The following is a 12,815-nucleotide window of genomic DNA, read 5'->3' on the forward strand; positions in this document are numbered from 1 at the left end:
TGTACAAAGTCAAGGAAGGGAACAAAGGTGGCATATGGGGAAAATCCATTCCTCAGTCACACTAGCCACATTTTAAGTGCCTGATCACTACATAGGGCTAGTGGCTCCCATGTTGGACAGTGCAGATGTAGAGCATTTCCATCACTGCAGAAAGTTCTGTTGGTCAGCACTGCTTTAAATTAATGGAACGGGGTTCAGCAGCAGTTCAGTCCTGTTTGAAGCATGGAGGAGAATTCTGTCTGCTGATGCAGATCGTTAGTCAAGTCATGTAAAAACCATGAGAGTAGGTGAGCTCCTCAGTGAAGAGCGTGTCAAGCGTGAACAGCGCTGAGTAGAGATCTCCAGTGTTGAGGGGACGCAGAAGAATGGAAGGAGTCGGCAGTTTCTGAGAGCCTGCTGGGCACTTTATATACAACATCTCCTTTAATAAAAGGAAGGATCAGCAAGGTTAAGTAATTTGCTGAAGGTTGCTCAGCTAGTAAGTGATGAAACACATCTGCCGTTAAAACTAGTGCCCATTTACTTGAGAGAGAGAACAGCTAGGAGAGAGAAGCAATGAAAGCACAGAGAGGGAAGAATTTCAAGAAGAGCAAGGTCAGGTGAGTTCCATTTACAGTGACCATGAGGAAGGGCACGTGCATCTCTTCCCTTAACGGTCACAGTAACTCTCTGAAGTACTTCCTATTATTTCCATTTTCCAGATAAGGAAAGTGGCCTAGGGAGAAAAGAACTAAGAAATATCCATGGGATTGGACAAGCAGGAGGTTATTGGTCACCCTAAAAAGAACCATCTTAGAGGAACAGGGAGATGGGGGGTGTCTCATCCATACCAGTAGCTTGGGCCTTGGGAGGACCTCATTATTCTAGGGTAAGTGGCACGAGCAGAGGCTGCCCAAGGTGAATAGACTGAAAATGGAGACCAAAATGTTAAACAGTGTAAGAAAAAAGTTTTGAAGGGGCTTTACCCTCACTTTTTAAAAAGTATGAGAATATGTTAATTTTACCTTATAATTAACAGAATTTGGATTATAATTGCCACCATTTGCTTGTTTAGGATGAGCCAAAGAATGAACCAGATGCCTGTCCATGTGTCCGTCCATCCATCCATCCATCCATCCATGCATGCAGATAACTTTTCTATCAGTTGGTACCCAGTAGGATGTGTCTTCCATTTGACTTTTGAAGAATAATAGTAAAAGGCACTATTTCTGCAAAAATATGAGGACTCTCTGCATTTGCTGTCTTCTGTGCTGACCACCGAGCTCCACAGCCTTAGCCATGCCCTCGGCTCAGACAGTAGAGCTGCTCAGACACACACACACACACCACACACACACACACACACACGCACACACACACTGAATTCCATGGGACTCGCCTCTCCAGGTGGCTGCTGTTTGTCGTCTGGCATTATAATCCTGCTGAGTTGTAATCATCTCTTTCTTGTGAGCCGCAGATGATGCAGGCTGGGTGTTAGTCGTCTTTGCATCCCCAGCTTTTTGCTTCTGAAGACTTAATGCAGGATTTGATCCCAGCCCTTTTGTTTACTGCCTCCAATTTGCCCTTTTCTTTCTTCATTTGCTTTCACTTCTGACAACCCTTTTCTCAATTCCTAAGCCCTTATCTTGCAACCTCCTTATCACCTTTTGTCATGAATCAAGTACAGTAACTTTTTAGAGAGGCTTTTTATTTGGAAATAATTTCCATGTACAGAAAAATTACAATAAAAGTAGTACAGAGAACACCCGTGTACCCTCCTCCTAGATTGCCATAGTCCATTTGCCTCATCATTTACGTTCTCTGTCTCACTCTGTGTCTTTTTTTCCGTTCCATTCAGTGTGCATTTCCTAAGAAGTAGGGATATTCTCGTACATAAACACCAATGGTACAGTTACCAGCTTTAGGAAATTTAACATTGATATAATATTCATAGTCTAATTTTGTCACTTGACCCAGCAATGTCCTTTATACATTTTCCCCCTCAGTACAGCATCCAGTCCTGGGTACAGTACTGCACTTTTTGTCACGTCTCTTAGCCTCCTATAATCTGGAACATTTTCACAGCCTTTCTTCATCTTTTATGACATTAATGTTTTTGAAGAATACTCCCCCCTCCTTTTTTTAAATAGACCATTTCTCGTTTGGGCTTTGTCTGATATTTCCTCATGATTAGATTCAGATTATTCATTCTTGGCCAGAATACTACATAGATGATGTGTCCTTCTCAGGATGTTGCGTCTGGAGGCCCACAGTGGCCATCTCTCCCTCGTTAGTGATGTTGATTTTGGTCACCTGGTCAAGGAATTGTCCAATTTTTCCATTGTATAATTTAAGGAATTTTTTTATCAAATGCATACATGCCTAAGATTCATACGTCAAGTCTGAAGATTGTGATGAGTGTTCATATTTGGAACTTATTAGTAAATTGCTAAAATGGTTATGTGGAAGCTTTCTCATTCTTTCAATCCACAGATCTCAGTGTAACCCTTGTAACCTCTTTTTCTCTTTTCTTCTTTGCCATTAAAAACCTTGTAGAAGTAGCAGTACCACCATGGGTTGATAGTAATGATGAAGAAACAATTCAACAACAAATCTTGGCCTTATCAGCTGTAAGTATCTTGTGATACCCTGTATAGAAATACTTCCTTCCTATCATGACTTTATCCTTAGCAGAATGTTTTTCTTCTATACAATTTTAAAAATATTTTGAGATGTTAGGAATGTACACATCAGCTTTCATCATTTTTTTTCACTGACTTTAAATTTGCTTTTTTCTTAGGTAGTTTTCTCTTATTGGAAAAGTCTAGCCTATTACACAAAATAATTCTTTCAGCCTTAAAAGGATTCTTTTATGTTATTAAGACAGTCTTTTGAGATGTGCAATCATGAAGTTTCTAGACAGCATTCTAATTCTTCTGAATGAAATGATTGTATTCTAAATTTTCTCTTTAACTACTATATGTATTTGTCTGAAACTGAAATTGAAAGAAAGAAAATTCCATATGCTGCGCCACAAAATGTTCTCTCAGGACTTCAGAGGGAACGGAGTGATACCACCTAACAATCGTGTAGCACCTGATAGTTTCAGGAAACACTTTCTCACACATTATCTCTTTTGAGCCTCGTGGTATGTCTGTGAGGTGGGTAGGGGCTTTTACCACCACTGTATAGGTGTGGGGACCGAGACTCTCAGATATGACCCTCACTTTTTTTATTTTTCGTGGGCGTCCAGTGTGTGGGATCTTAGTTCCCTGACCAGGGATCAAACCCACACCCCCTGCATTGGGAGTGCGGAGTCTTAAGCACTGGGCCGCCAGGGAAGTCCCTGACCCTCAGTTCTTATCTGTGTCTCCACTGGGCTGTGAACTCTCGGCAGAGGCTGACTTTGATCTCTGTCCTCAGCATCCAGCACCCCACCGGGCATGGGACGCAGCGAATAAGGCTTTTTACTATATCAGTGGTTTTCAAGCTTTACTTTTAACCCACTCTTTTTTTTTTTCTTTTTTTTTTAACCGAAGTCAGAAATGGAACCTTGGTCTAGAAAACAAACAAATGTAGAGCTGGGCTTTTCCTCCCTTCCAGTGCCCCAGGGCACTTTAAGGTTTTTTTCTTCCCATTAGTAAATCCTTAAAGGCCTAAGCATCCAATTCCAGGTTCATTGTGGTCACCATGTATTTTGTTTACCATGTTACAGCCAAACTTGACACTGACATCACACACCGATTATTTATCCCCAGAAGGAAATTTTGACAGTGAGAATCGGTGTCATTTGAGGGTAAATGTCAGATACCAACCAAGTCCCCATAACTCCTCTGTCCCCCATACCTGTCCCTCTCCTCATCCTTTACATGTCAGAATAAAAGACTCCAGTTGTCCACCAGTTTTTTCTAGAGGAGTCTTTCTTAAGTCCTGCCTCCCCTGCCATCCTGACAGTGCTGTGTTCAGACATAGCGTTAGTCCACTTCACCGCTATCACCGTGCTCCTGGTGCTGTCGTCTTCTGCCCGAGGCATCCCATCCCGACTGTTGTCCCACCCTTGCCCCTTTCCAGTACAAGTGCATCTCAGCAGCCAGAGGGGTCCATTTATGGTGAACACACTTCGTGTCACTCTCCTACACAGACCCTTTTAGTGGCGTCTCATCTCTCGTTGACTAAGGTCTAAACTCCGTCCGCTGGCTTCTAAGGCCCCTGGCTTTGCACACTGCTCCCTCGTGCCCCACTGGCCTGATTGCCAGCACTCCAGCCACTGTTGCTTTCTGATGTACAACTAGATCCAGCTTTGTCCTGCTTTAGTACCTTGAGCTTGCTGGCCCTTCTTCCTGGAACCTCACCCTGCACCATTCCACAAGATCTCAGCTCAGATGACATCTCCTAGAGGCCTTCCCTCACCACGCTTTCAGCCCTGCACGCCCAGTTACACCAGCTCAGAGCCCTGGCAGTCTAAACCCTTGTGTCTCTCTTCCCGCTCCACCGCCCCCAGCTGGAATGTAAGTGCCGTGAAGGCAGGGACTCCATCTGTGCTTTGCCCTGCTGAGCAGGTGGCGTGGAGCCCGGAGCATAGCAGGTGCCAAATGATCATCTGCTGAACAAATGATGCAATAAACGTTGCACCCAGGCACGCCTACGAGAGAGCTTCCGAGATTTCGGCATGACCCAGAGGCTTCGAAACAGTCTTCAACCCATCCTTTATGGTGGCTGCTGAATGTGTTAAGGAATAGATTCAATTGCTGTAATAGATCTAAAAACACAGTAGGTTAAATGAGCTGTGAGTTTCTCTCCCTCCCTCCCTCCTTCCCCTTCACAGTCAGTCCAGAGGTAGGCGGTCTCAGTAGGTGTGCTTTGCCCAACGAAGTCACTTAGAGACCTAAGTTCTTCTTGTCTTACTCCCAAGCAGCCCCTAGGACACGGTGTGCATGACTGTGTTCCAGCCTGTGGGAACTGGGAAAGAGGTGGCTGTACCAGACCACCTGAAGGACGAGACCCGCAAACTGCACTTATCGCTCAGGCACGCACCCCTTTGGCAGCTTAGACACACGGCCACCCCTGTACTCCAGGGAGCCTGGAAATCCGGTCTCTGGCTGTGTGGCCACATGCCCAGCTGGAACTCGGAGTTGTGATCCTGAAAGAAAGGAAGGTAGAAATGGATACTGGGAGACGGTTAGCAGACTCTGCCGGAGTTGCCTGACATTCTCTAACTTACCAGGCACTAGTTTGGGACACTTCAGAGTGTATAGCAGAGTAACCCTTTAAGCTCTTTATATTGGAGGGCCACATAGGGCCACGTAATACATGAAAAGAAGTTGATAGTACATTTGTCATTAGAGACTTGTGAGAACTCAATTCAGCAGACCGAACTTAGTAACTACTCTAGGCCAAGCCTTCTCCTAGGACTTGAGATAAATGAGATCCACCCTGCTGCAGGAGCCCGTAGGCTTGCTAGAGAGCTGCTCGATGAACGCACATACAGGATTATTCCCTGGAATGAGGAATGTAATACAGGACGCTAAGGACGTGCAGCGAGAGGAGCATCTCATTTATTGTGGAGCGGGAAAAGGATGATCCCAAGGAAGCTTCCCAGAAATGGCGACACTGGAGCTGAGCTGAGTCTTAGGAGAGTGTGTGGATGCTTGGGGGACGTGAGGCCGGGCTTGGCATTAAGGTGGGGGTATCGCGAGCATTTGTGTCTGACCGGACTGTAGGATGCAGGTGAAGAAGTAGATAGGCAGAGGTCATGAGGACCTTATCATACCATTCTGATAAGTTTAGGTTTTATCCTAAAGGCAGCAAGGAGTCATTGAAGGATTGTAGTCATAGGTAAAATATGTTTTTCTTGGGGCGGGAGAAGTGGGACTGGAGACAGGTGCCCATTAGGAGGCCGGTGTAGAAACCCAGGTGAAACATGATTGGGACAACTTCAGGCTTTGAAATGTTTATTTTGGAAGGTAAAATAACTAAAATCCATTGAGGGGGAATTCCCCGGCGGTCCAGTGGTTAGGACCCCACGCTTTCACTGCCGAGGGCCCGGGTTTGATCCCTGGTTGGGGAACTAAGATCCCACAAGCTGTGTGGCGCAGCCAAAAAATAATAATAATAAAATAAAATCCATTTAGGCTCAGAATTGTTCTTGCCTTATTAATGGAGGAATTATCAGAAACCAAAAATATTGTTAAAATCCAATATGAGCAAAATGAGATGAAACTGACGCTATTAGTAGCAGTATAAACTGCTACCATCTTCTGGAGGAGAGTTTAGGCAATCTGTGTCAAAATAATCATACTCTTGGATTAGAAATCCCACTTCCAGGAATTTAGTCTAAAAAGATCACTTTAGAAGGGAATAAAAATTGTTTGTAAAGTGATGTTACTTGCACGGTTCTCTATAAGGAAAGATTAGAACCAATCTAAATGACTACTGAAGTGGGCCTGGTTAAGTAAATTATGGCTCATTCAGGGTAGACATAGCTACATTGGAGATGGAAAGATGTTCACGACTCTTGAGTGGAAAGGAAAAACAGATGATCCACAGGCTGCAAGTATTTTCCTATTTACATCAAGTTGTATTCACACAGACACGTGCATGTTTGCAGAGAGACACGCATCCGGGAGGGTGTTTGAGGAAATATCTTACTACGGTTGTCTGTGGGTGTTGGGATTTTTGACTATGTTTTTCTTTGGTGTTTTGAATTTTCAAAAAATGGATGTGTATCATATTTACAAACAAAAAAGGTGTTTAAGAAAAAAAAAGAAATCGAATAGCAACAATCAGTCTTAATTGTTTGAGTGGTCCAAAACAACAGCCTTTTGCCTTGGTTATGCTCAGTCTGTGGGAAAGGGGGTGGTTTGGAGACATTCCTTTATATGTTAATCAGTGTGAGTCCTGCTCCATCTCAGAGGAGTTCAAAACCATCCTCATTCCCTAGGAAATTTGCCTAATCCAGGAAAGCTTTGTTTGCCCTTGGATCTTTCATTTTGTTTACTTCTTGACTAACTGAAGAGAACTGGTCCAAGAGAAACATGGACTCTGTCAGAGCTCTTCCAGGTTGGGCATAGTAGGTACTGGCGTGCTGGAGATTCACAGTGCTGCCCAGTCAGAATGTCCACATTATGTACTGACCATGCAGTCATGGGCCATACGAGGGTCTTCTGTGATGGGCATGTTTTCTCTAACACAGTCTTGGGTTGGATTTCTTTTTTTTTTTTTTTTCTTCTGGCCACACTGCACAGCTTGTGGGATCTTAGTTCCCCAGCCAGGGATTGAACTCAGGCCCCAGCAGTGAAAGCACCGAGTCCTAACCACTGGACTGCCAGGGAATTCCTGGATTTCTTTTTAATGAGACTCCAGTTTTAATATATTAATGATAAAATGTTTGTATGATGCATTTTATTTTGTTACTGTGTTGACTGTGCCTCTTAATGGATTGTGAATTCGCTAACCCTTAGTTTAAGGTATCTTAACCTAAGCCTGAGTGCAGCAGCATGAAGAATAATTCACTTGGGACTTCCCTGGTGGCACAGTGGTTAAGAATCCGCCTGCCAACGCAGGGGACACAGGTTCGAGCCCTGGGCCGGGAAGATCCCACATGCCGCGGAGCAACTAAGCCTGTGCACCACAACTACTGAGCCTGCGCTCTGGAGCCCGCGAGCCACAACTACTGAGCCTGGGCGCCTAGAGCCCGTGCTCCACAACAAGAGAAGCCACCACAAGGAGAAGCCCGTGCGCTGCAACAAAGAGTAGCCCCCGCTCACCGCAACTAGAGAAAGCCCGCCTGCAGCAACGAAGACCCAACGTGGCCAAAAATAGTAGCTCTATTTTTAGTTTTTTGAGAAACCTCCATACTGTTTTCCACAGTGGCTGCACCAATTTACATTCCCATCAACAGTGTAAGAGGGTTCCCTTTTTTCCATATCCTTTCCAACGTTATTTGTGGTCATTTTGATGAAAGCTATTCTGACAAGTGTGAGTTGACATCTCATTGTGATTTTGATTTGCATTTCTCTGATGATTAGCGATAATGAGCATCTTTTCATGTGCCTGTTGGCCATCTCTATGTCTTCTTTGGAAAAATGTCTATTCAGTTCTCCTGCCCATTTTTTAATATATTGCAAATATTTTCTCCCATTCAGTAGGTTGTCTTTTCATTTTGTGAATGGTTTTCTTTGCTGTGCAAAAGCTTTTAAGTTTAATTAGGTCCCATTTGTTTATTTTTGCTTCTGTTTCCTTTGCCTTAGGAGACAGATCCAAAAATATTGCTACGGTTTATGTCAAAGACTGTTCTGCCTGTGTTCTCTTCTAGGAGTTTTAGGGTTTAATGGTCTTACATTTAGGTCTTTAATCCATTTTGAGTTTATTGTTGTATATGGTATGAGAAAATGTTCTAATTTCATTCTTTTACATGTAGCTGTCCATTTTTCCTAGCACCATTTATTGATTGATTGATTGATTTTTGGCTGTGTTGGGTCTTCATTGCTGTGCGTGGGCTCTCTCTAGTTGCGGTGAGCAGGGGCCAGTCTTCGTTGCGGTGCACAAGCCTCTCACTGCAGTGGCTTCTTTTTCTTGTGGAGCACGGGCTCTAGGCACGCGGGCCTCAGCAGTTGCGGCACACGGGCTCAGTAGTTGTGGCTCGTGGGCTCTAGAGCTCAGGCTCAGTAGTTGGGGCACACGGGGTTAGTTGCTCCACGGAATGTGGGATCTTCCCGGACCAGGGCTCGAACCCATGTCCCCTGCATTGGCAGGTGGATTCTTAACCACTGCGCCACCAGGGAACTCCCCCCGGCACCATTTATTGAAGAGACTGTCTTTTCCCATTGTATATTCTTGCCTCCTTTGTCATAGATTAATTGACCATAAGTGCATGGGTTTATTTCTGGGTTCTCTATCTATATCAGTGGTTCCATTGATCTATATGTCTGTTTTTGTACCAGTACCATACTGTTTTGATGACTGTAGCTTTGTAATATAGTCTAAAGTCAGGGAGCATGAGCCAGCTCTGTTCTTCTTTCTCAAGATTGCTTTGGCTATTTAGGGCTATTTAGGGCCTTTTGTGTTTCTGTACAAATTTTAGAATTATTTGTCCTAGTTGTGCAGAAAATGCCATTGGTATTTTGATAGGGATTGAATTAAATCTGTAGATTGCCTTGGGTAGTATGGTTATTTTAACAATATTAATTCTTCTAATCCATGAACATGGTATATCTTTCCATCTGTGTTGTTTTCAGTTTCTTTCATCATTGTCTTATAGTTTTCCAAGTACAGGTCTTTTACCTCCTTAGTTATTAGATTTGTTCCTAGGTATTTATTTCATTTTGATGTGATGGTAAATGGGATTGTTTTCTTAATTTCTCCTTCTGATATTTCATTGTTAGTGTATAGAAATGCAACAGATTTCTGTATATTAATTTTGTATCCTGCAACTTTACCAGATTCATTGATGAGCTCTAGTAGTTTTTTGGTGGCATCTTTAGGATTTTCTATGTATAGTATCATGTCATCTGCCAACAGTGACAGTTTTACTTCTTCCTTTCCAATTTGGATTCCTTTCATTTCTTTTTCTTGTCTGATTGGCAAGAAATGCCCTGGGAATGCAATGGTGACTGAGAAAGACACAGTGCCGCTTCTCCACAGATCATGGCCAGGCAGGGGAAAGGCTCATTGTTGGTTCACTTGCCGAACCTTGGCTGAACACTTGCCACCCTGCCCAAAGGGCCGTTTGGGCAGGGCAGCTCAGTAGCCGTGGGCCGGGTGGCTTCCCCCAGAGGACTCCTCAGCCTCCGGCCTGGCTGTAGGCCTCCCATGATGCTCTCTCCAGTTGAAACCGTTAAAGAATATATGAAAGGATTGGTCATTCTCCACTCTCTCTAAGGCAGGCAGGTTAATGACAGCTCAGTGTACTTTGCGGCTGAAGCATTTAGGAGAATTCAGTGTGTCAGATCAGTGATGTGTTATTACTTATTAATTGCAGTCTATGGTTTTCCCTATGTTTTTCCTCTTTTTATGAAAGGACAAGAGGAACTTCCTTCGTGACCCTCCAGCCGGCGTGCAGTTTAACTTTGACTTTGATCAGATGTACCCTGTCGCCCTGGTCATGCTCCAAGAGGACGAGCTCCTGAGCAGGATGAGATTTGCCCTTGTTCCTAAACTGTAAGCAGTGGGCTCTCGAGCCGGAGTGGCATGTATGGCCCTGGTCATGTAGCGGGTATCGGGGAAGAAGCATGGGATGGGGGCCAGGATGCTCTCAGACGCTCTTTGTGAAAAGGGGCTCTGCGGCCCTTCAGCAGCACCCTCCCAACCCCCACGCCCCACATAGGGTGCCATAGAATCAAAACTCAGGGTGGACTTTTCAGGAATTTTGGGGTCCAGATGATATGTGCTCTTTTATCCCCAGTTAGAAGGTAGAACGAATTTTCCTATAAAAACAGCAGAAGTGCCCATGCCCTCCTGAATAAAATTAAGGTCTCCCGAGGCCCATCAGGACCTGGCCGCTGCCTTTTCTCCACTCAGTCTCTGCTCTCTGGCAGCAGCAGTCTTGTTCTGCTTCCCACCCGAGGCTTCTCCCCTCTGCAGATCTCTGCTTGTCCATTAAGCTCCAGCACATGCATCCTGACTTCTGTGACATGGCCATCAGCAGAGGCCACCTCCCTTCCCCTCTGCCACCATGGGTTCTTCCTCACCTTTTCTAATTCCAGTGCCTTCTTTTGAATCTGCCCCATTTTTAAAGTCAGCGGTCTCTGGTGTTCCATGACTGTTCCTGTTTTATGACTCTCTTCTTGTTGTATGATGCAGTATCTTACTGTTCTCTGAGGACATGAAGTCTGGCTTTCTTGAGATACCCTTTTCGCTATGCTCTTTCCCTGCATCTTGGATTTGGGCTCTGTGGTTCATGCTGCAGGCTTTTCTTACCCATCCTTTGGGACTGTGTGCTCCCCAGGGCCATTTGGGCAGGGCGGCTCAGTAGACCTGGGCCGGGTGGCTTCCCCCAGAGGACTCCTCGGCCTCCAGCCTGGCTGTAGGCCAAACAACGGGGAGAGCCTGAGCCCTGCGGCTTCAGTACAGCCATGTGCCCCCGTTCTCAGCTGTACCGACTGTCCCTGAGTGCAGAGCCCTGGGCTCCTGGTCTCTGCTGTGCAGTTCAGTCCCTGGCTGTCTCACCGCTCCTTGGGGCCTCGGCACCAGCCTTCAGAGCCGCCCGGTGCCTCCTGCCCCCACGGGCTGCCTTTGAGAGAAGAGTGGCAAAGCTCTGGGGTCAGATGCGCTCCCGCAACTCAAAGACCATTCGAATCACCCCAAGCCACACGTTGGGCTCTCTGCCGGCTTCTCAGGACTGTCCAGAGGCCCTGAGGCGCTCAGACGTGTGGCCTGGGGTGCTCGTGGCAGGCATGTAGTTTTGGTTATTGGCAATTCTGCACTCCCTCTCGCTGCTGACAGTAATTTTAGATTTCTTTTAAGCTTTGGAGAATTGATATTTGACAAACAGTATTTTTGTTTTGTCACCAGCTACGAAAACTGCCCATTGAGTAATATAATTCCAGTTTCCTACTGCTTATTCTGTTAGGGAAGATTTAGAAATTAGGGTTATTTTTTATGAGTCTTTATCTGTTAGGAATATTTACTGAAGTATTTATGGATGAAAGGACATGATGCCTGGCATTGCCTTAAAATATTCCAACCCCACCCAAAGAAAAGCATTTATGCAGGGGAGAGGGGCATAGATTTTGAAACGTCGTTGGCAGAATGCTGGTAAGTGTTGAAGTTAGGTCACAGGTACATGAGGGTTCATTGTTCTAGTCTCTCTACTTTTGTTTTGTTGAAATTTCCATATTAAAACAAAACAAAAATGAGCCATCACATACAAATATAAGACTTCTGGACTTTTCCTTCCTGACATACAGAAGTACAACCTTTATCATTTGGGACATTTTTTCTTTTTTCTTTTTTAAAATTTATTTATTTATTTTTGTCTGCATTGGGTCTTCATTGCTGCGTACGGGCTTTCTCTAGTTGCGGCGAGCGGGGGCTACTCTTTGTTGCGGTGCGCAGGCTTCTCATGGCAGTGGCTTCTCATTGCGGAGCTCGGGCTCTAGGCGTGCGGGCTTCAGTAGTTGTGGTGCGTGGGCTCAGTAGTTGTGGCTCGTGGGCTTAGTTGCTCCACGGCATGTGGGATCTTCCAGGACCAGGATTCTTTTTTTTTTTTTTTTTTTTATTTATCTATTTATCTATTTATTTATTTATTTATTTATTTATTTTTGGCTGTGTTGGGTCTTCGTTGCTGCGTGTGGGCTTTTCTCCAGTTGCAGCGAGCGGGGGCTACTCTTCGTTGCAGTGTGCAGGCTTCTCATTGCGGTGGCTTCTCTTGTTGCAGAGCATGGGCTCTAGGTGCACGGGCTTCAGTAGCTGTGGCACATGGGCTCAGTAGCTGTGGCTCGTGGGCTCTAGAGCGCAGGCTCAGTAGTTGTGGTGCACAGGCTTAGTTGCTCCACGGCATGTGGAATCTTCCTGGACCAGGGCTTGAACCCATGTCTCCTGCATTGGCAGGCGGATTCTTAACCACTGCGCCACCAGGGAAGTCTCCCTATCATTTTTTGAGCACTTCCTTTCTGGCATGAGATAGTCCTCCAGGCTCACCTTGTTTTTCCCCTGCTGTAACCCTAGAATTGGCCATTTATCCAAGGAGTTCTGGTTCCTTTTAGTGGAAAGTGGTGTTTAGAAACCAAGGTCTAAGCATTAGGCATGCTCATGGTTATTGGGGTGTCACTACTCCTTGGCCCACTGAGTGGACAGAGCTAGTGTGCTCATATACACACACATGGACTTGTTTGCAT

At 45.2% G+C, this 12,815-nt stretch overlaps 1 protein-coding gene across 2 annotated transcripts in view; it reads left to right on the forward strand.

The window, feature by feature from the left end:
- Nucleotides 1–12,815, forward strand: part of SYAP1 (synapse associated protein 1) — a 28,596-nt gene that overhangs the window by 9,687 nt on the left and 6,094 nt on the right. For both annotated transcript variants that reach the window (XM_036839741.1, XM_036839742.1), the window contains exons 4-5: nucleotides 2,536–2,609; nucleotides 9,998–10,137. In XM_036839741.1, the coding sequence (XP_036695636.1) occupies nucleotides 2,536–2,609; nucleotides 9,998–10,137 (214 nt within the window). The remainder of the gene's footprint in view (nucleotides 1–2,535; nucleotides 2,610–9,997; nucleotides 10,138–12,815) is intronic.

This window comes from Balaenoptera musculus, chromosome X, assembly GCF_009873245.2.
Source record: "Balaenoptera musculus isolate JJ_BM4_2016_0621 chromosome X, mBalMus1.pri.v3, whole genome shotgun sequence".
In the NCBI taxonomy this organism is placed as follows: domain Eukaryota; kingdom Metazoa; phylum Chordata; class Mammalia; order Artiodactyla; family Balaenopteridae; genus Balaenoptera; species Balaenoptera musculus.